Here is a 23,549-nt window from a genome sequence, read left to right on the forward strand (position 1 = left end):
TGAACGATCCACACCCGGGACACGCCAGCGTGCCACGCCGGCTGCTGTGGTGGAGGCCCGGCGCCCGGAGCCCTTTCTGCCCCGTGGGGGTCGACGGGCTGGGTCCTCCCTGACGGCGAAGGTGTGTTCTATAAGACGAGGAGCGCCCATTATTTGTGATCAGATTTACGTGGCCTGTGACTCCGGAGCAGCCGGCCTCCGGGGTCCGAACCCGGCTCTGTCGCCTACTGAGAGGAGATGGAGCGGACGGAGGGCACGCCATCACTACGGGCCGTTGTGGCCGCCATTGGGACGCTCCATTCGCACACAGTCGCTGTGTTCCGGACACTGATGGTGAAAGTGGACGGTATCCTGGCACCTGAGGACGACACCTCGTTTGGTCTCCAGCTGGAGATGGTACCAGCGATGCATGGCATCTCAGAGGTCGGGGTCCCTGTGCATCGCCCGGACTTTATGATTCTCGACGGTCCCCTATTGCCGGCTAGCCAGCCCGTGCTTCTCACTAGTGTCTTTTGCCTGACCCTGCTGCCACCCATCACTTCTATGGACAAACTTCCATGTGGCCACAAGTTACTTGCTGATGGTTTCGGATGCTCGCTGTTCTTGGACATCTTTCCTAGTTCGAGCCATGTACTTTTATCCTGTTTTCGATCCTCTTATGCTGCAAAGAACTTTTATGGACGCTCTGCTTTTTCCATCAAAATGGCGGCTCGAGTGGCAAGGACTCTTAGGACGGACCGTACTGGCCAGGGCTGAACTTTATCGCTGGGTTCCGATATAATAGCTTTTCTTAATGCCGGGGTTGTGCCTATATTGTGATGGGAATTGGGTGGCTGTTATTTATCCTACCGTGACTGGTTTGTATAATTGCTGAATATTGGTTTTATTGTGTCTCCGGGTGGTTGCTGTTGGCGGTGGGCATGGGAGTCCGGGAGTGTGTCTGCTTTCTCCTCCTCCGCTTTCTCTTTTCTTTCCCTCTCCTTTGGGGCAATTCCTGGGCGACAGGCACGCTGTTAGTGGGGTAGGCCGTAGCCATTACAGTGGTGTAGGGTGGTGGGTGTGGGGGGGGGTTTGTTATTTTAGTTTGTTTTGTTCTATGGTCCCTTTCTTCTTTTTCCGTCTGTTTCTGGGAGGGTTCTTTACCTCTTTAGTAGGGTTGGCTGTCTTTCTTTTCCTTTTTCCTTTCTTATAAGGCTTCTACACTCAACTATGCCTTTAGGTTACTGGGGGGCGAGTTTTCAGAATGGTGCTCTGCTTTATTGTTTGCTGTCGTATTGTTTTTGCTCTAGGTCCGCCTCGGCGACTGTATTGTTTTGACAACTGTGTGGTTCATCAACTGATTCTGTTTGCTCTGCGGGGTACGTCCCCCCTTACCTCTTCTTATTTTATTATGTGGTGTGACGCCATTGCTCCTGCAGCCGTTCCTACTCTACATAACTTTAAATAAACGAAAACCTCATATATCCTTATGCTTTGCAGTGCGCACTCACACATGACGTATCTATGATATTGCTTGTTTCGGTCGTGTTCTTGTTTCTACATCCTGATTCATTTGATACGCTTGCGGCCGGCCCCTGTGGTTGTGGGCCTGCGCATGTAATACTTTGCAAGTTCCAATAAAGGTTTAAAAAAAAAAAAAAAAAAAAAAAAAAGCAGGCTGAATGTTTGGAATCTGCTATTGTGATTGCTCCCTTCCTGATGCAGTTTGTCCTCCGGTTGAAGTAGAGGCCCCATCACTGGGAGCCTCTCGTGCCAGAGCCCTGACACTCTCCCGGGCAAAGTTCTGGGGGGGCCTCCTCTCGACATGTCGAATCATCGTCGAGTTTCCAAATGAATATTTCTTTGTGGGGTCACCCCGTGACAGGACAGTGTGACAAATCCTGCACTCCACCTTTGTAGCATTTACTTTTTTCTGGCCATTTGGTATAGAAAAAAACTTCCATATGAAGTGTTCTTTTATTTTCGGCTGAGGAACCTCTTCATCCAGAAATCCCTCTAAGTCATCTTCACTGCTGGATGCTCTGGCAGCCATGGTAATCCAAGATATTAATTCAACCAAGATCCGACAGCAAAAAGAGAGGTCTTGCAGTCACAAAAGTGAAAGAAGAAGTGAAGGAAATGGGTGGGGATTTAATTCTTTGTGAAAAAAACTGTTAGCAACCAATGAAAAGAGTTATTTTAAGGTCACATGACTTGACGCGCTAAGGCTACGCGCACCGGAGCGCTTCCGGGGGCGCTCACGCAGCGCAAACGTAGGCGCTTCTGGGGGCGCTCACGCGGCGCGAACGTAGGCGCTTCCGGGGGCGCTTACGCGGCGCGCCTGAGTGACGTTTTGATAGCTTTACGGAAATGCAAAATCATTTTCATTTCGTAAATCAAAAATACTGCTTTTATAAGTATGGTACTAAATGTCTTCCATTATTATTGACTTTTTATGCATATTTTTTTTTACGAACGCAGAAATAGCGCTCTCGGGAGAGCTTACCGGTGCGCGCACCCTGAGCGCACCAGGAAAAAATAAAAAAAAATATATATATACATTGAACAAATATTTTTTTCCCCCAAAAATATAATTAATAGTTATAAAAAACAGCTAATAAAAAAAAAATAGTAGGTTACAAAGTCAATATACAAAGGAATTAGCTTTTAAAAAAAACTATAAAATTCAATCAAAAAACCATAGGTTTCACAAACATTTTAGTTAGGAATTAGGTTTTAAAAAACCTTTGAAATTCACTAAAAAAACCATAGGTTTCACACCAGTTATAGTTAGCTGAACATTTTACTCATACAAAACCATTGAAATTCCCATGTTATAGTTAGTTGGACTCACTATAACCCGCGCGCCCGCAATCCACTGCTGCTGATGTCACACATTACATCATTCATGACATGGTCAGTGACATCACTGATGACATCTCAAATGACATCACTGATCACATCACTGATGACATCCCAAATGACATCACTGATGACATCATCCAGTAAATGTGTGTTCCTGTAAATTAAAAATTAAAAATGTGTTTAACATATTGTAGAATGAGTGTATGTATGAGTGTTTGGATAATGGATTTAGTAGGTGCGTGACTGACTCTATGAGTGGGAGATTAAATGTGTCTTACTGAATGCATGGGTTAGTGACTAATCTGTCTGAATGTGTGCATCATTATGTCCGTTGTTGTGTAAGCTGCTGCATGTGTTGATCAGTAGCTATATGAGTGGCTATATGGGTTATTGATTGGTTGTCCAAGTATTTGTATGTGAGGGTGAGTGTGTGTGTGGGTGGCTGGGAGGTGTGTGACTCTGCATATATGTGTGAGCAGTTGATTCACTTGGTATATGGGTTCAACGGTGCATGTGGAAAGAGCTGTAAGGGTGGTTGACTGTCTGCATGGGTGTGTTGGTGAGTCAATAGCTATCTCGGTGCTCCATGTCCAAGTAAGTACATATGTAAAACACAGTGCATGTGAGAGTTGGCATATATAAATGACTATACATGAGAGCCTGTGATTGCGTAAGTGACTGTATGGATCAATGTGTACTTGTATCAGTGATTGTGAAAGAGAGTAAGTATGTGTTAGTATATGTTTGAATAAGTAAGGTTTAGTGTGTATAACTGTGTAGTTGAGGAAATGGGAGTGTGATTGATTCTTTGCATAACTGACTAGGTGTGTGAGTAACTCTGTAGATGAGTGTCAGCGTGTGAGTGTCTGTATAGGTGTATGAGTGGATACGATAGTGTTCTATTGATGAGTGACTGTATGTATGAGTGATTGTATGGGTGAATGAGTGGATGTGTGTGTAGACCTAGAAATCAGTGAGTGCTTATGTGGTAACTGGTATTGCTGTGTCAATGGTTTCCGGAATGGTAGTTTGTATTTAACACTGGGTGTATCAAAGGTTAGATTAGAGTGTGAGGAGGTGCATTGTATTATCACATGGATGATGTCATCAGTGATGTAATTTGAGATGTCATCAGTGATGTCACTGACCATGTCATGAATGATGTAATATGTGACATCATCAGCAGTGGATTGCGGGCGCGCGAGTTATAGTGAGTCCAACTAACTATAACGTGGGAATTTCAATGGTTTTGTATGAGTAAAATGTTCAGCTAACTATAACTGGTGTGAAACCTATGGTTTTTTCAGTGAATTTCAAAGGTTTTTTAAATGCTAATTCCTAACTATAACAAGTGTGAAACCTATGGTTTTTTCAGTATTTATTACATTTAATATGTGCTCCGGGGTCGCTGCACATAGGCGGGAATATTCCAATTCTTAGGACTATTGACGAGGATCCCCTGAAAGAAAAAGGATACTTTCTGACTCATTGCATTGCTAAAGGAAGCAGATATATTCGGGCTGACATATACCTGTTTTGCCTACTGCTGCCGAGTAAGGTTCAAGGTTGTTCTAAGAAAGTCCAGTTCAGGTGTTTTACATTCTATTTGCACCGAAGATAGGGTAAACTTTGAAGCAGCAATGGCTGTGAAGCATTCCATGGCTGGTTCTGAGAGTTCCCAAATCCAGGGAGGAAGATGTTTCAATCACATCTCAAACAGCAATCTTAAAGATAACGGTAGGTCATGATTTGAGTTTTGATGCAGCTGTTACTAGAAGCCGAGTGTCCTAGAATGTTACAAAATTGTTGACAGGCTAAATTCTGAAAGGTGAAGTTGGGAAAGAATATATGGACAGCCCACTTGTATGGTGGCGATGAATCCCCATTCCAAGTCCCTTGGTGTAAAAGAGTTGATCGTCTTAAAGAATGTAACCCCACATGGGAGAGTTGCATGTGACATTCTTCTAAGTGGTGCTCTTCTATGAGGATAAAAAGAATTAAGGTGATAATTTTCATGGACATCACCATCGTTGAGTAGACGATAAATGCACAACGATGGAAAAAAAAAAAGTCAACTAGACCACAAAGTTGTAGTAGAGTGTCTAGAAAGTGTTCTTCTCCAGGGAGGGCTCTTCGTGTGAACATGCTATAGACAGAACCGGCATCTAAGATAAAGATGTATGCAATTGTATTGTCTTTTCTGGTACCTATGCTTTATTCTTGTGGGAAAATATTTTAATCAAATATACTGAATCGGAGTAGTACTCACACTGATAAACAGTTTTGTGCTGTTCAAGTTCTCATCATTTATCTGATTGCAGACATTTAAAATGGCTTCAACAAGTCTGACATTAAGGTTTTGAACACATAGTCTCAACTGTTGGTGCCACGATGCAGAGCACTGTAATTGAGTGTGGCAGGAAAGAGAATTCAGATCTGAGACATTCTAAGTACTCCCACTGGAAGCATCTGTAAAGGGAACCTCGCTCTGTGGTAGAAGGAACACCTATCCAAGGTGGACATTTTTCGCTTTTGCTTTCAGCAACTCACCTTCCTCTCTTACTTTGAGGCAAACTCTGTTGATCCATTAAAGTCGCAGCTCCCCATAAATAGCAATGGTGGCCAGACTATATTAGATGTAAGTATAGCATATCATTGTGAAACTGAACGGCTAATTCATTATTCCTAAAAATGTTTTTAAGTATATGAGTGCTGGAAGTTGTCGCAATTGGAAGTACAGTCAAAGAGTGGAACGGAGGGGAATTCCATATATGTATTTATTACTATTGACAGATAGTTACCATCGACCTTCTGCTGCACTTCCTCAAGCGTAGACACTGTAGGTACTGGCTGCTAAAAAAAACAACAAAAAAACATTTTAATTGATGGCTATGATGTACACCAACAGTTATAAGATAGGTGCCCATAAGTAATCTGTCACTGCTAACAGCTCGGAACTGTTTCCAACTATTGGCAGGACAAGAAACCATTAATATTCAATTAGGATCTGAGAACCATACTTTGCAACCAGCTGGTCCTAAATACTTTTGCATATATTTCCAGATTACTGAGTGTTAACACTAGTCTGAGGGCTACACTTCCAAGTGCAGCAAGGGAAGTCGGGTCTGTGCCAATGATACTGAATTATTTTAAAGAGGCATGAACATTCCATAGTAACTTTAGTCCTCTTAGTGCCTATGTCTCACATCATTCACAATATGTGGCAGAAACATCCACAGGTAGAGGCAACTGTAACCCAAAGACCGTTCTTGAAACCAGAGTAATAAGCAGAGAGATTTTGAGTAACCATTTTGAGAAGTAAAAACACAGCCACTGTTACGAAGACCAGCCCAATTATAGCACTAAATGAACAGTTACTTATCATTAGATGCCCATTTGCCATCTTAGCAATTTCCCATGTTTCATTGTGTGGGCTTGTTCAATGTAATCATGTCCTAAAGAGTCCCAGAACTCACAAACCGGAGCCTTACCAGGTCATTCATAATCAAACCCATCCTCCAAGTATACTAGCCACTACGCTTGGCCAATGTCGACTGGACATGCTCAATGTAAACACAACCACCCAGTAACAGAACACAGAGACAGGAGGCTTAGCAATGTAAAATCCGATCAATGCTGAAAATGCCACTTTGTTAGTCCAGGGCTTAAAAGCAATTAAGTTTCCTGTGCACACATTACACCAAAAATAAGCGTAAACAAATTAGAATACTATGGCTAGTGACCCATTTATATATACAACATGGTTGCTTTCCAACAATATGAGTTCATTAACTTAACAGCAAAATTGTGTACATTTATTTTCCCCTCTTGTTGATGTGGAAGAGATAGATAACCTTAGGTATGAATGTCAAATAAGTCCACAGAATCATAATGTGCAGACAGAAAACTATAAAAGGCCAGGCAGAGGCTGAAGCCTGAAGTTCAATAGTTCATGAGGCAGGTATAGGGACTACTAAAAACATGTAGGAACTTTATGGTAATACATTTCTATTCTGTAGCCTCTCTACCATTATTAACTTGTAGCAATTACACCATCTAGTGGTGGGGCTGGAAACTGCTCGAAAATCTATGCATTTAAGAATTTTGCATGCCTGTTACAATAGACTCAGGCCAAAACTACCCTTTGTCATTTCTATAACCTTTGTTGCAAATTCCAGTCTTTAAAATAGTGTATTTTGTGGTTTGACTAAGTCATAGATTTATATATAGTTCAGTTTATTTGGTTAGCGCAGTTAATTAAAACCATTGCTATCAAATATCAACATTAGCACAGTTATCACTTTAAGAAACAGGTCTGTACGTATAAAAACAGTGATCACACTGATGCTTTCACCCAAAAAGAAAAAAAAAAAAGAAGTTAAGACAGAAGTTGCTAAACCAGGGGGCAGAAAAAGTCTGTGATAAGTTTTTGGGGTGGAAGGACAGGAAGCGCTGGGTACGGGGAGGGTAAAAAGAGATTAACCAGAAGTCTCACAAATTTTCCAATCCTAGCGAGCGCTTGAATGTCTGTGGAGATAAAGCACAGGGCCGTCGCCTCCCATCATGACCTAACACCCCATTTTAAAAATAAGGGTTTTAGGAGTGATCTTCTGGGGGGATCCATGGCAGGGCAACAGCACAGAAGATGCGGCCATGATTCAGTGTGGTATGTGCACAGTCTGCAGGCCCCCCCTCCTTTGAGGGAGCCCATCTGTAAGAGGCCGTAGAACACAGGCCTAGGAGGCGCACGAACATTATATTCTTCCGTGCCACAGCGTTCAGGTTTTCCAACAGATAGAATTGCGGTACCCCAGGCTGGTAGGAGGCATTCAGGGAAAGCAGGGCAGTAGGTGTATTCAAAGCCTGGAGGTCCATCCGATGGGAGATTAGTTTAACCTGCTTGTTAATGACTTTTTTCCAGACTGAGTATGGAATAGTGTCTGAAGTTAGCAGTGAGTGGTCAATCTCTAGCGATTTAATGGCCTTTGTAATCGGACGATTCCATGGTTTTCCAGGGCTGGTAAAGATCTCTTTTAGGCGTAATTTTAGGGTGGTGTCTGCAGCTTTTAGTGACCTTATAAAATATTTCAAATTATCTGCCTCACAATAGATGGACTGTCTTTGTAGACCCAGCTCCAGACGTAGTCTTGCCCTCTGAATAAATTTCGGAAGGTGAAAGATTTTTTTATAGATGGAAACTTGGGCGTGGTCAAGACTAGCAGAGCAAGCGCCAGGGAAGGCCTGATGACCATAGTTTAAGGCAGGGAGAAGTGTAGCTTTGATCACCTTCAAAATGGGTTCTGGGGAAGGGCTGCTCAGAGACTGGTTCAGTCGAGTCAGGGAGTATGTTGTTGCACCAGCTCTTTTTTTCAGGACAGCTAAGTGAGCTGTTGGTCTAGAAGTCTCGCAGAAACATACTCCCAAATAATTATATTTTGAAGTTGGGTTGATCTTTGCGGGCCCAATGTGCCACCTTCTCTTGTTCGTACAGCTGCCGAATATCATCACCTTGGTCTTTTCTTGATTAATTTTTAGTGCGTTGGCGGTATTGTATGTGTGGAGCTTACTTAGTGTTCGTTGGAGCCCCAATTTTGTCTGGTCCATTATGACAATATCGTCGGCATATTGTAGAATATGCAGATTCCTTTTTGCAAGGCCCAGCTTTGGCGGGAGAAGGTTGCTCTTTTCCAGGTATGTTCCCAGGTCAGCAGTGTAAAGATTGAACAAAAGAGGGGCAAGAACACAGCCTTGCTTCAAGCCGTCTCCAATGGCAATTTTTTTCTGGAGACTGTCTTTGGGCCAGTTTTAATTCGCATCCAGGTGTTCTTGTGCAGAGAGATAAGGGCTCTTAGCAGGCTCTGTGGAATCCCCCTTTTGTCCAGTTTTCTCCATAGAATGTCGTGAGACCCTTTGTCAAAGACTGCGCTGTAGTCTATAAAGCAGCAGTATAGTGGAAGTTGTTTTTTTTGTGCTGCCTGGAAATTATGTTATCTATGGTGGAGGCCGAGGAGCGGAACCCTGTTTTGAAGTAGGGTAGAATGTTGTTTTCAGCTACCCAATCTTCTAAGAGCTTAAGAAGACACCGGGCATATGCCTTCGCCTCGGTCTAATAGGGCAATAAGTCGATAGTTGCCTGGGGGTGTGGAGTCTCCTTTCTTAAATATGGGGCATAAGATCGAACCTAGCCAAGAGTCTGGAAGCTGACAGGTCGTAAACACGTTGTTGTATAGTGAGGCAAGAAGTGCGGCCCACTCCTCCAGAGCACATTTGAATACCCCAGCAGGGAGGCCATTGGGCCCGGGAGCCCCATCGTTTTTCATGACCTTTAGAAATTTGGAGACTTCAGCTGCAGAGGATTTCTGTCAGGGTGAGGTCGACACGGTCTCTAAGTTCGATCACCACGGGGTCCGCCGTGTCACAGCAGTATAATTGAGTTACGTGTTGGGCCCAGTCTTCTTCGCAAACTGCGTTCCCTCTGTTATTCGACGAGTGGAGCTTATTCATGTAGTTCCAGAACTGGGACAGGTTTTTGCCTCTTAACAGGGCAAATATTTTTATCCACTCATTCTGATCTTTTAGTCTCTTGGCAGCTCATGCTGATTTTCTGAAGGCCTTGCGCAGTAGAACCATGTTATTGACGGAGTGTGCTAAGTCAAATCAACCGGATAACGGGGCAGCGGAAGGATGTCATGATGGGGGAAGTGTGTGGAATTTATGGCTAAATCTAAGGCTCCTGGTGCCGTACAAGTTACTTACCTTTGGTAACAATGTATCTGGTATAGACGATACTAGCCGCAGATTCCTTAACCTAGAGTTATCCCCAGGCGTGAGACTGGATCTAGATTTTTTTTTGCCACAGCATCTCTGCGTGCTGGGGGGCGGCACCACGCAACTCCGCCCGGACATTGTCCGCGGACATGACGTCAGTGAGGTCACAAGTCACACATCGGCGCGCTGACATTAGTTTTCTTCCTAGAACTTTTCCGCGCCACAACACGGAGCCATCACGAGCAAAACTGAGAGTATAGGAACAGTGTGCAAAACAATCAGTGAAACAGAAAGGGAAGAAGTGAATGGTGAGGAACGGCACCATCAGGGAAAGTGCCAGGCACTGTGTGACAAAGTCATGGAAGGGAGAGAGCAGAGCACCGCTCCGAGAAGCAACCTCACAAAGCGAAGGCGATACCCTCCCTAGCAGACGACAGAAAGTCTGCACCCAGAATCTAGAACAGTAAGGGGCAACAAGTTCGAAACAGATGAGTAACGACAAATTACCCTAAGACAACACCATCAAGGAGTGTCATATCCCCTGTAAAGAGCTAACGGCTGAAGCACAGCCGAGACCCCAACCCAGAGGACTGCAGAGGAGTTAAAAAGAAACCCAAAGCAATGAAAAAGGGAGAAGATTATGAGTAGGCCCCACACTAAAAGAACCAGGGTGTAGGGATGCAGAATTACACATGAGCCTACCATCCAATTAACAGAAAGAAAGGAGTGGAACAAATAAACAGAACAAAGCATCCTGCAAGGGAGAAAGTGAAAAAGGGCACTTGCAGAAGACAAAGCCAACGGAGGGAGGCAATAACAGAAGACCAAGCTGAAGGTCCTCGCAGAACGGGGAGGAAGGGCAGGCCGTGAAAGCATCTGTGGCTAGAATCGTCTCTACCAGATACATCGTTACTGAAGGTAAGTAACTTGTATATCTGATAGAGACTATTAGCCACAGATTCTTTATTATAGAATAGATACCCTAACCATACCCAGAGGGGAGACGGGTCTGCGAGAGAACCTCACCAGCTTGGAAAAAAAACACAAGGCCCCAACAGGGGATGTGTCATGGGGATGGGAAGGATGGCCCTGCCCCCACCAAGCAGAAGGGAAGGCCAGGATACCACACGCCTATCCGAGGGACAAAGGCCATCTACCAGAAAGCCCAGAGGCACAGACAGCACCAAGAGAGTACCAAAGGAAGAAAAGAACCACAGCAAAATCCAAGGAGAGGAGGTGGAAACGGAGGCAGAGCCCGACTCAGGAGAACATACACATACAGCGGAGGGGACAGCTGAAAGGGCATCAGCCCCAAAGTAGGGACAAGGCAGGAACGGCCCCACAGCCGAGCAGCGCATACGTGAGAAGGTAGACAGTCGTGCAAAGCTTCAGCAGAGCAAGGGACAGGAGCACACGGTTACACGCCGAGGCCCACGGAGGTGGACCATAACGACGAGGCGTGCGCAGCAGGCAGCTGGTAAATACTATGAAGTAGTGTGCCCAGAACAGCGATCCGCTGGAAGCGAGAAATATGTAGTACAGATCCCAAGCAGTCAACCAGAACACAGGAAAACACCAGGAATATCCTAGCCCTCCTGGAACACAAGGCAGAGGACCAGGCCGAAACGTAGGATAATAAGGTGGAAACACCATGACACAATGCCGTAGACGGCATGACAAAAGTCGGTCTGGCGATCTAGAGGCTGAAGAGGGAAGGCAAAACACACAGAAGCAGAGATCCCACAAGAACAAAGGGCAAAATGTACGACAGGCAAGTCCTGTATAAGAAGGATAGAAACACCATTGGATACGGAGGAGGACAGAACCCAGAGTAGCGCAAACTGCGCTAAGGCAGAAGGAAAAAAACCGCACCAAGCAGTATACAGTGACGCCAGGAAACCGGAGGAACCTAAGAAGGAATCCAGACCCGCCCAGCTTAGGACAGGGCTATACAATAGGCAACAAGTACCCCACCTAGGGTAAGACACGTCCCAAAACAAAACAGGGGAACACCACTTAGGGGAAACCCGCAGCAGAGGTCAAGAACATAAAAGACCTGTGAGTATGACCACAGGCAGCTTCCCAATCAGCCAAAAAATACACAGATGGTCCAACCTGAGGACCTATACAGCTTCATTAACAGCCAAAAAACACACACCACAAAGCTGAAGGGCTGTACCAGCAGCCAAAAGTACTGAGAGGCCAACTGAAGGACACCGAAGGCATTCCAAGCCGCACACAGACAGGCCAACCCAAACACTAGGCCCAAAGAAAAAGGTGGGATAAACGCCTCCCATAAGACACCTAAGGACCGACAAACCGAAGCTTACGGAGGGGGAGGAGGACGGAGCCCCGCAATAAGTCGTTGCATAGCAAAGTCCGTGTGGGGATTAAATAAAGGAATCCCATCAAGACGCTCCCGAATATTCTCTGGAAAGACGCTACCCCGCAACCATGCATGGCGGCGGCGGATGACAGAACTCGCCATAGCGCGGGTGAGAGAATCAGAGACATCCACGGCCGAATAGAGAATAAATGCAGCCAACTCCTCACCACCCAGCACATGGTGCCGCAGATCAGCGCGGACACCTTCGTAGGAGGCGCAAGACAGAAGGGACTCTGCGGAATCCCATAGGGCTGAGGTAGCCCTGGCCAACACAAAGTGTATTGAGCGCGCTCAGAGCAGCACTAGTGGAAAAGAAAATGTTACGCCCCCAGGATTCCAACCACAGGGCCTCACGTGACGGAGGGCGCAACACTGAAGGCAATCAATCAATCTATTTATAAAGCACACTACTTACCCATGAGGGTCTCAAGGCGCTGAGGGGAAGGGTGTGCTGCTACTGCTCGATGAGCCAGGTCTTGAGGAATCTTCTGAAGGTGAGTAGGTCTTGGGTCTGCGGTAGGTGAGTAGGGAGGGTGTTCCAGGTCTTTGTCGCGAGGAAGGAGAAGGATCTGCCGCTGGAGGTAGTTCGTTGGATGCGTGGGACCGCGGCGAGGGCGAGGCTGGCGGAGCGGAGCTGGCGGGTGTGTAGAAGCTGAGTCGGCCGTTGAGGTAGGCTGGTCCGGTGTTATGGAGGGCTTTGTGTGTGTGGGTGAGTAGCCTGAAGGTAATCCTTTTTTCGACGGGGAGCCAGTGTAGGTCGCTCAGGTGAGGGGTGATGTGGCTGTGGCGAGGGATGTTGAGGATCAGTCGGGCGGAGGCGTTTTGAATTCGTTGCAGTCGTCGTAGGTGCTTGACCGGGATGCCTGCGTAGAGTGCGTTGCCGTAGTCTAGTCTGCTGCTGACGAGAGCCTGGGTCTTCTTGTTTCGGTGCGGATCCACTTGTAGGTCCTGCGAAGCATGCAGAGGGTGGTGTAGCAGGAGGAGACGACGTTGACCTGCTTCGACATGGAGAGGGAGGAGTCAAGGATGAATCCCAGGTTGCGTGCGTGGTCGGTGGGTGTTAGTGCTGTTACCAGCGTGGTCGGCCACTAGGAGTCGTCCCAGGCTGAGGTGGTGGTTCCGAGGATGAGGACCTCCGTCTTGTCCGAGTTCAGTTTCAGTCGGCTGTTCCTCATCCATTCGGCGACGGCCTTCATTCATCTTGGAGATTGGTTTTGGCGGTGTGCGGGTCTTTGGTGAGGGAGATGATCAACAGGGTATCGTCGGCGTAGGAGATGATGTTGAGGTCATGCTGGCGGGCGACATGTGCGAGGGGGGTCATGTAGATGTCGAACAGCGTCGGGCTGAGGGATGATCCCTGGGGTACGTCGCAGATGATGTCGATGGGTTCGGAGGGGAAGGGGGGAAGGCGGTCCAGTCCAGGGCCTTCTCTTGGATTCCGGCTTCTTGGAGGCGTGTCTTTAGTGTGCGGTGGCAGACCGTGTCGAAGGTGGCTGACGGGTCCAGGAGGATGAGGGCTGATGTTTCACCGTTGTCAAGTTGGATCCTGATGACGTCTGTGGCGGCGATGAGGGCTGTCTCTGTGCTGTGGTTTCTTGGGAATCTGGATTGGGATGGTCTAGGATGTTGTCCTCGAGGTAGCGGGTCAGTTGCGTGTTGATGACTTTCTCGATGACCTCGGGAACGGGAGCAGGGAGATGGGCCGCAAGTTCTTGAGGTCCGCCTTGGGTTTCTTGAAAAGGGCGTTGATCTCGGAGTGCTTCCAGATTTCCCGGGAATGTGGCAGTCTCGAGGGAGATGTTGATTACTTTCCGTAGTTGGGGTGCGATGGCTGCGTCTGCTTTGTTGAATATGTGGTGTGGGCAAGGGTCAGAAGGTAAGTCTGAGTGGATGGAGTTCATGATCTTGCGTGTTTCGTCATTGTTGACGTTGGTCCAGGAGGTCAGGCTGTTGGTGCGGGTGGGGTTCGCATGGGGGTGGAGTCTGGCATTGTCGGGGCGGTCGAGATGTTGTAGCTGTCGTGGATGTCATCGATCTTGGGATGGAAGAAGGTGGCCAGAGAGTCGCACAGTTCTTGTGAGGGTGGGATGTCGGTGTTGGCGCTGGGGTTGGAGAGTTCTTTCACGATGCTGAAGAGTTCTTGGCTGTCGTGAGCGTTATTGTCCAGGCGGGTTTTGAAGGACGATCTCTTGGCTGATCTGATGAGGTGGTGATGTCTGCGGGTGGCGTTCTTGTGGGCTGCGTGGCTGTCCGGTGTTCGTTCGCCGAGCCATTTCTTCTCCAGTTCCTGGCATGTTCTTTTGGAGGTCTGGAGCTCTTCGGTGAACCAGGTGGCTTTCTTGCTGGAGCGGCTGTTGGAGAGTTTCTTGAGCGGGGCGAGGGTGTTGGCGCATTCGTCTATCCATAGTCTGAAGATGCGGGCGGCGGAATCTGGGTCGGTGGGTGGTTTCTGGGCGAGGGTAGTGGGTAGCTGGTCTTCGGTGACTTTGCTCCAGCAGCTGCAGGGCAGCTGTTGGGTGCGGCGGTGCGCGGTGGGCTTCTTGTAGGTGAAGCGGACGCAGCAGTGATCGGTCCAGTGGAGTTCGGTGATGTGGTTGAAGGAGACGTGGGTGCTTGTGGAGAAGATGGGATCAAGTGTGTGGCCGGAGGTGTGGGTGGGTGCGGTGACGAGTTGTTTGAGGCCGAGGTTGGCGAGGTTGTCGATCAGGGTGGCGGTTTTGGCATCGTTCTCGAGGTGGAAGTTCAGGTCCCTGAGGAGGATGTAGTCCGTGGATTTTAGTGCATGGGTGCTGGTGAGGTCGGCGATGGAGTCGCTGAACTGTGGGCAGAGCCCCGGGGGTCTGTAGAGGAGGGTTCCTCTGAGGGTGGTGTTGGGGTCGGTGTGGATCTGGAAGTTTAGGTGTTCGGCGATGTTGAGGGTGACAGCTGAGTGTGTGGAGAGCTTGAGGGAGGATTTGTGGAGGATGGCTATTCCTCCTCAGATTCCGTTAGTGCGGTCTCTGCGGGAGATGAGGTAGCCGTCCGGGATGGCTTTGGCGATGTCTGGTGCTGAGGAGTCATTCCACCAGGTTTCGGTCAGGAAGGCGACGTCTGGGGTGGAGGTGTTGAGAAGGTCCCAGAGCTCGACGGCGTGTTTGTGTTCAGGAGTATGCAGCGGAGATGGTTGGGTTCGTTCTTTGGTTGATTGGCGGTTCTGTCGCAGGTGAAGCAGCAGTTGCAGCAGGTGAAAGGTCCATGGGTGCGTTTTGGGGCGGCCTGGAAGCTGGTGGGGTGCCATCTGGCGTTGAGAGCGTGCAGAGTGCTGGCGTTGTATCGGAGTCTGGCGTAGTGGCGTACGTGGGTGGCGTACGGTCTAGGCGTGGATGGGCGCAGATGGGCTTGCCTCTGGCGCCATTTAAGGTGGGGAGGGAGGAGCAGCTGGGAGGCATGGGCGGGGCCGCAGGGGAGCATCGACGGGAAAATGGGCAGAGGGTACAAAGGAGAAAGGGGGGGAGGGGGAGAGGAGCAGTACGCGAGGGCAAAATAGCAAAAAACAAGGTACAGACAGGAACAGAACTTACAAAAATGCACAGAAATCACAAAAAAACAATGGCAACAATGGGAAAAAAATTACAGGCAAGGAAGGAAAAGCAATCTGCAGGACAGGGACAGGGCCCTGGGCAGATGGGTGGGGAAAAAAGACAGACTGGATCGTGCGGAGTAGGACGGTGGCGGTGGAGGAGCGGCTAAGGCACCGGATCCCATGTAGCAGGATGCCCCCAGGCCTCCAAAAGAGAGTTGTGGAACGAAGCTTCAAAAGGAAGAAGCGGCACCTCCGACAAGTGGTCCGTTGGGAGTGGAGCGACCTGGTTGCCCATTTGCAAAATGCCTGTGGCTGTGGAAATTACCTGGACAAAGGCTACACTCGCCTCCGTAGGGCATCGTGGGGGAGAGAGCAACACTTCTGTGGACGAAGGCTGCAAACAAAGCCGCCCATCCCCGTGCCTTGTTGGCCAGCCCTTGAAGGATAGAAGACCCATGGACGAGTGAGGGGCCTGAGGGGTCTCCAGAGAAGGCGGAGAAGCCTGCGGGTCAACCAACTACAAGGTGCGGAAGAGCGCGTCCGGGGGCTGTGGACGCGGAGACGGCGTAGAACCCGCTCTGGAAGCCGCCGAGGAAAAGCCAACAATGCAGCGTCCAGTCTCCGGTGAAGAGGAGAAAAGGAGACGTCAATCCTCCGGAGAGGAAGGAACGTCCTGAGAACAGTCGTCGATCCGATGTCAGGCAGCAACGAGGAGTTCGGCACGGGCACCGGTGTGTCCTCGATCGGCGCCAAAACGTCCACCAGTGGTGCCGAGCCGACCACCACCACATGCCTCATATTAGAAAGGGAGGAGTCTGAGCCAAAGCGGCCAATGAACAGCGCCAAAATGGCACCGTCTCGACCACCGACGAGGCAGCCGCCCGCGCAGAGGACCGAGAGGGACTCGGGGAGACACCCCGGGTCCCAGTCTCCACCCGCAGAGCCGCCAGGGCCGGGGAGGAAAGCCGCTGGCACGGCTTCCGGTAAGACAACCGCCGGCCCAGAGAACCGAGAGGGACTCGAGGATGAGCCGTGAGTCCCGCCGACCTCCTGCGACACTACGGAGTACCCCGCAAGATTTTGCAGCGATGCAGGGGTGCTGTGTATCGAAGAGGGGAACCCTGTAGGGCTGCACCCCGATGACACCACCTCTCCAAAACCTGAAGCTGAACTAGTTGCGTAGCGTAGGCCTTCATTTGGGCCCTCGCCACCCCAAGGTCAGGAAACGGCAGATGGGGTGGCGACTGGCGAAGTGGACGTCCCGAGAGGAACCTGCGCCCTCTTCAGAACAAAGACAGGGCCTCGGTGGCAAGCTGCAGGACTTACCGGCGGGCGATGGTGGATGATGCCGCAGCAGGAATCGGCGGCTTCTGGACCCTTCCGAGGTAGGGGACAGACGATGAGACGAGACAGATCTGGACAAGCGGGGCGAAAGCAATTTCATCCGGCGCTACCGGCGGGACTTCGGCTTGAGACGCTGACAAGCTTAGCAGTCCGTAGAATCATGGTGCTCGCCCAAACAATACAAATAGAGTGAGGGTCCGTCGCCGACATCTGACGCGAACAAGAAGCACATGTCTTGAAACTCGAAGGCATTTGCACACTGTTCCCAACGCAAAGGCGTTACAAAAAGGCCTGAAAATAGGTCAAGGGAACTCACTCCGCATCCGCGTTGCACACCGAAAAGAAGGAAACTGATGTCAGCGTGCCGGGGTGGGACTTATGTGACCTCGCTGAGGTCATATCCGAGGACAACGTCAGGGCGGAGTCACGTGGTGCCACCTCCCGGCGTGCAGAGATGCTGTGGCAAGAAAAAATTCCAGATCCAGTCTCACGCCTGGGGATAATTCTACGTTACAGAATCTGCGGCTAGTTGTCTCTATCTGATATGGAGTTTATGGAAAGATCAACATTAGACAATGTGGGCCTAGGTAAAAAGGTTCCGAAATATCTCCTGAACAAACTGAGTATTGCTTTGGAAAACAATTCTCAAAAGTGGATTGCCCAAACCTTAGCCCACATTGATGCCTCAAAACAATTCTCCAACAGCCACATGACTGGAGAAAGGCACTTCTACCACCGTTGCTCTAGTGAAGTATGTTCGGAAACTGGCTAAAGGGTAAATTCAAAACAGACCACAGGTGTGGAAAATACAGGTACTTCTGGCTTTAGCAGCTGCTCAATGGTATTATTGCATTTTAGAGTCAGAGAGACTGGCCTGGCTAGGAAATGCGTTGCCCAAGACGTTAAGGCTGGTTCTTTAAATGGTCACTTCTAGAGCGCCATACAAGCACTACTATCCTCACTCAGAAAAGATAATTCCCCATGTTGTAGGGATAAAATCAAGTCATTGTATTCTCGATTCTCTAAAAGTAGAACTTGTACTTACCTTTTCCCCAGGCGTCAGACTGGATTCGGAAAGTTTTGTTGGCAGTACCCTTGCACGTCAGTAGGTGCCATCCTGCGGCTCTGTGTCCGTCGCTGGCGTTGTAAGCACTGAGATGACATCACAGAGACTACTTTGGTGCCACTCATGCACGCTGATGTCAGTTCTGTACACGACTTTTCGCGCCAGGAACGCAGAGCCATGCAAGAAACTGACCACTGGTGCCAAGAAACTAGGGCCCTGAAAGGGATGACCTTAACCCTAGAATTAGTTCGCAGAAGGATTAGTTACTTACCTGTAATCCTAGTTCTCTTCCAGGGGTATACTCATTAAAGTCATAAGCACTGAATTATCTCCGCCCATGAGCGGGAACCCGGAACACATAACAATATACATATATATGTGTAAATATATCAAAAAGTACATAGTACTAAACTAATTATACACATATAAATGTATAATAACCATAATATGCAGCCTAACATATATACATAGGCTAATAAAGCCAATATTACACACGTTCTGAAGCATGAAAATAAGCTGTATATAATGCAATAAACAGGCATGAGCCCAAAATGCATTTCATAACCATGAAAAACTTTTATTTTCATCAAAGAACCTGTTGTAAACAGTTATTAGCCTAAAAGGCTGCATATGAAAAATTGTCTGTGTACAGAAAATCAGACTGGCACCCTGCCTTTAAGGCCCCAGAGAATAGAATCTGCACACTTTGCCTTTAAGGCCTCTAGGAGAACTCTGTTCCCATCATGCACCACAGGTGACAGTTAGGTCAGTTCTTTTGTACGGTACAGTAAACTTTTAGCAGGAATCTGCACTTAAAAAACTTCATAATACATATTGAAAAACACTTCAATGCTACTGTTCGCCCGGGGAGGCGGGAGGGTGCTTATGACTTTAATGAGTATACCCCTGGAAGAGAACTAGGATTACAGGTAAGTAACTAATCCTTCTCTTCCAGGGGATACTCATTAATAGTCATAAGCACTGAATAGAGTAGCAAGCTCATACCCACTAGAAGCGGGCGAACAGATAAATGCATTGCTGCACCTTTAAAAATACAGTGTTTACCTAGAAACAGCAAAACATTTCTGAGTGATGCTTGTCCCACTTGTTCATCAGTCTGCGCATCAGAATCCAAGCAGTAATGGCGTGTAAACGTATGCACTGAACGCCAAGTAGCTGCTTTACATATCTCTGACATAGCCACATTCCTAAGAAGAGCTGTGGTAGCAGCTTTCCCTCTCGTAGAATGAGCCCTAGGTCTACCTGATAAAGACTTGTGGGCTAGCTGATAAGCCAGTAGGATACATGACACTATCCATCTAGAAATGGATCTCTTGGATGCTGCCAAACCAGTATTCGTAGGACCATAGTTCACAAACAAACGGTCCGTGTGTCTCAAAGACTTCGTTTTATCTAAATAAAATTTCAAAACCCTCTTTAGATCCAATGAATGCAAAGTCCGCTCAGCCGGACTCGAAGGGTTTGGAAAGAAAGTAGGCAATGTTATGGATTGGTTAACATGAAAATCCGACACCACCTTTGGTAGAAAAGCAGGATGAGTCCTAAGCACCACTCTGTTTCCATGAAAAACTGTGTACGGTTCCTTGCAACACAGAGCCTGAATTTCGCTCACTCTACGAGCAGAAGTGATGGCTACCAGGAATGCTACTTTCCAAGATAAGTGTTGCAAAGAAGCTTTATGTATGGGCTCAAATGGTGGACCCATCAACTTAGTCAATACCACATTAAGCTCCCAAGGTGGAGAAGGAGACCTGACTGGAGGAAACACCTTCCTTAACCCCTCTAGAAAATCCTTCACCACAGGCATTCGAAAAAACGATATCTGTGTTGGCGATTTTCTATAAGCAGTTATTGCAGCAAGATGGACTTTAATAGAACTAAACTGCAAACCAGACTCAGCAAGGTACAGAAGATAAGGCAAGATCACCTGTTCTTGACCATGAATAGGGTCAAGACCCTTACTCTGACACCAAAGGTAAAAGCGTTTCCACTTAAATCCGTAGGATTGTCTTGTAGAATGCCGCTTTGCCTCCTTAAGAATGTTCATACACTCCGGATTCAGCTGTAAATGCCCGTACTGGATGACTTCAGGAGCCATGCTGCCAAGCGCAGGGAGGGCAGATTGGGATGAAACACTCGCCCCTCCTGTTTGGACAGAAGATCCGGGCGACAAGGCAATCTCCTGTGTGGCCTGATTGACAACTGAAGGAGATCTGGGAACCACCACTGCCGTGGCCACTCCGGGCAAATCAGTATCATTCTGGAGTTGGTCTTGTACATCCGGTTGATCACTGCTGGTATCAACGGTGTCGGTGGAAGGGCGTACAGCAAATTTTGACACCAGTCTATCAAAAGGACATTCCCTTGCGACCCTTTCTGGGAGAACCTGGACGCGAAGACGGGGCATTTTGTGTTTGCCGCGTCTGCGAACAGATCGATGTCTGGTGTTCCCCAAGCCTGGAAAATGCTGTGCGCGACGTCTTCGTTGAGAACCCAGTCGTGCGCTTCGACGAAGTCTCTGCTGAGGCCGTTCGCCTGTGAGTTGAGACTCCCTGGTAGGTGAACTGCTGTTATGGACAGGTCTCGTGCAAGTAACCAATGCCAGATGGTCTGGGCTTCTATGGACAGAGTCCTGGATCTGGTACCCCCCTGCTTGTTTAAGTAATACATGGTAGTTGTATTGTCTGTTTGCACCAGGAGGGACCGAGTCTGTAGAGATGGAGCCAGAGACTTGAGAGCAAGATGGACCGCTCTGAGTTCGAGTAGATTGATGTGATATCCTTTCTCGAAGTCTGACCATAGCCCTTGTACCTGCAGAGGGCCCATATGCGCCCCCCAACCTTGGAGAGAGGCGTCTGTGATCAGAGTCTGCGTTGGTGGGTCCTGATGAAAAGGAACTCCCTTCATCAAGTGTGTCTTCTTCATCCACCACCGGATGGAATCTTTTGCAGACTGTTGGAGATAAATTCGATCCTCCCAGCATCCTGTCCTCCGTTTCCACTGATCTTCCAGACACTGCTGCAGAGGACGCATCTGCAAACGTGCGTTTGGCACGATGAATATGCACGATGCCATGGACCCCAGGAGAGAGGATACTTGCCGAACTGTCGGACGTGCATACTGGAGGAGAAGCGCGCACTTCGCCTTGATAGATGACCATCTCTCCTCCGAAGGACACACGTTTTCGTTTTCTGTGTCCAGTTGTGCACCCAGGTAGTGGATCTTCTGGGTGGGATTCATTATGGACTTCTTGTAGTTGACTTGCAGACCCAACTTGAACATGAGTTGGAGGCATATCGCTAGATGCTCTTCTAGTAGCGATGGGGATGAACTCTTCAGAAGCCAGTCGTCTAAGTACGGATATATGAAAATCCGTCTCTTTCGAAGCCAAGCCGCAACTACCGCCATACATTTTGAAAATGTTCTGGGAGCTGATCTCAGGCCAAAAGGGAGTACTGAGTACTGGTAATGATGAGCCCCTACTTGGAACCTGAGGAACTTGCGATGCTTTCTCGATACCGGAATATGAAAGTAGGCATCTTTCAGATCGATGGAGCACATCCAATCCCCTTGGTGTAATTGAGGGAAGATCTGATGAAGAGCCAGCCGTCTCAGATCCAGAATGGGTCTGAACTCCGTAGCTGGACCTTTTTTCTGCACGAGAAAAAATCGAGAGTACAGGCCTTGACATCTCTGATGAGATGGTACTGGTTCTATGGCGTTCTTCTTCAGAAGGACATTCGCTTCCTGTTGCAAGCGCTTTATATTCCACTGAACCATCTTTAGAGGACGCATGACAGGAGGTGGCTTCTTGAATCTCAAAAGGTACCCGCTCTGAATAATACTCAGCATCCATCTGTCCTTTGTGATCTGCTTCCACTCGTCCAGATACCACACAATACTTCCTCCAACCAGAGTGGCACACGGTTGTGGAGGAAGCATCCGTTCATTGTTTTTGAGGCTGCTTGGTAGCAGAGGATTGCTGCCAGTTTCCATTGCCTCTGCCTCGTCCAGGTCGTCGCTGTTGGTATTGTGACCTCTGTTGATTCTGGCCTTGATTTTGCGAGGACCAATTCGTCTGTTGGCCCCTCTGCTGAAAAGATCTTTTGTCAAAGGGACGAAAATTACCCAGACGTCTAAATTCTTTTTTCTTTTCAAGGCCGACTGCCTTCAGAGTGTCCAACTCTACTTTCATTTTAGACATTTCGTCGTCAGCATGAGATCCAAACAGAGTCGAACCATTAAAAGGGAAATTCACCATTTTCCTCTGAGCCTCTGGCTTCAGTCCCGTAAGGCGAAGCCAAGCAGTACGTCTAGCACAAACACCATGTGCATAGCCATGAGCTGACAGATCCGCCGCATCAGCAGCCGCGCTTATACTCTGGTTAGCCACCAGTCCTCCTTCTTCCACTATTTCTAGGAAGTCCTTCTGATCCTCCTTAGGAAGTTTATCTGCAAAACGAGCTACTGAGTCCCAGAGCAGACGATCATAGCGGCCCAATAAGGCTGACGCACTGGCCACTCTCATGACCGAACCTGAGGTGTTGCACATTCTTCTCCCCAAGGAATCCATACTCTTACTATCCTTTTCAGGTGGAGCAGAAGCGGTAGATGCCGCAGAATGTGCTTTTCTGACTGCCGCCACAATAAGCGAATCTGGAGGAGGGTCAGAACGCAAAAATAAAGGATCTTCTGCTGGAGCCCTGTACTTCTTAGCAATCCTAGAAGGACCAGAACCCACCGTGGCCGGAGTTCCCTTGATCGTGATTTCTCTCTCACTAAGGACCTCGAGCGTGATCTTCTATGCAGCTCCGTCTGAGGGACCGGAGCCCTCATCCCCATCAGTCCTGCATCTGGACGCATCTTCCAATGTCTCAGGCTTTCCAGCCACCTCGGAGACAAGTTAATAGGCCGCCCTACACGCTCAGGTGAAGCCTCAGGTGACACCTGCACAATATTCAGTCCAGTAGAAGACTTAGAGGCTCTGGAAACTACACTGTGCTCAGAAACCAATGAGCCAGATGGAGTCCGTTGTCTGGGGACCAATTGTCTGTCATCCGACACCTTCCGACACCTTCCCTGAGGTTGAGCCCGAATGAGCCACCACAGACTAGTCCTGGTGCCCACCTCTTGCCCCAACGCAGACCTGTCATCTTGCTGGTCTCGCGGAGAAGACGTATGTTCTGGACTGATGTCTGACCTCGACAAAGACCGAATTGAGGTCCGAGAGACCGGTCTGGATAGTCTCGACGCCGACCCGTGTTCAGGTGGGGGAGACCTAGACACTCTATGCTTCGAGCCCGAAGCAAACTTCGACATCGACTTATGTCGCGATGGAGACCTTGATCTTCTCTTTTTAGGTCTCGACGTCGACTCCTTCGACGCCGTCCTATCTCTCGACGTCGATCTCTTTTTCAACGACGTCGTAAGTCTCTCTCTCGACCTCGGTCTATCCTTCGACGTCGACACTTTCCTCGACGTCGACACACCATCCTTCGACGTCGACACACCTTCCTTCGACGTCGACACACCTTCCTTCGACGTCGACACACCTTCCT

The 23,549-nt window shown here is 48.5% G+C and overlaps 1 protein-coding gene across 6 annotated transcripts in view; it reads right to left on the reverse strand.

The window, feature by feature from the left end:
- Positions 1-23,549, reverse strand: part of WNK1 (WNK lysine deficient protein kinase 1) — a 1,347,111-nt gene that overhangs the window by 313,459 nt on the left and 1,010,103 nt on the right. For all 6 annotated transcript variants that reach the window (XM_078673696.1, XM_078673699.1, XM_078673700.1 and 3 more), the window contains one exon: positions 5,646-5,697. In XM_078673696.1, coding sequence (XP_078529822.1) covers positions 5,646-5,697 — 52 coding nt within the window. The remainder of the gene's footprint in view (positions 1-5,645; positions 5,698-23,549) is intronic.

This window comes from Lissotriton helveticus, chromosome 1_1 (genome assembly GCF_964261635.1).
Source record: "Lissotriton helveticus chromosome 1_1, aLisHel1.1, whole genome shotgun sequence".
Taxonomy (NCBI): Eukaryota; Metazoa; Chordata; class Amphibia; order Caudata; family Salamandridae; genus Lissotriton; species Lissotriton helveticus.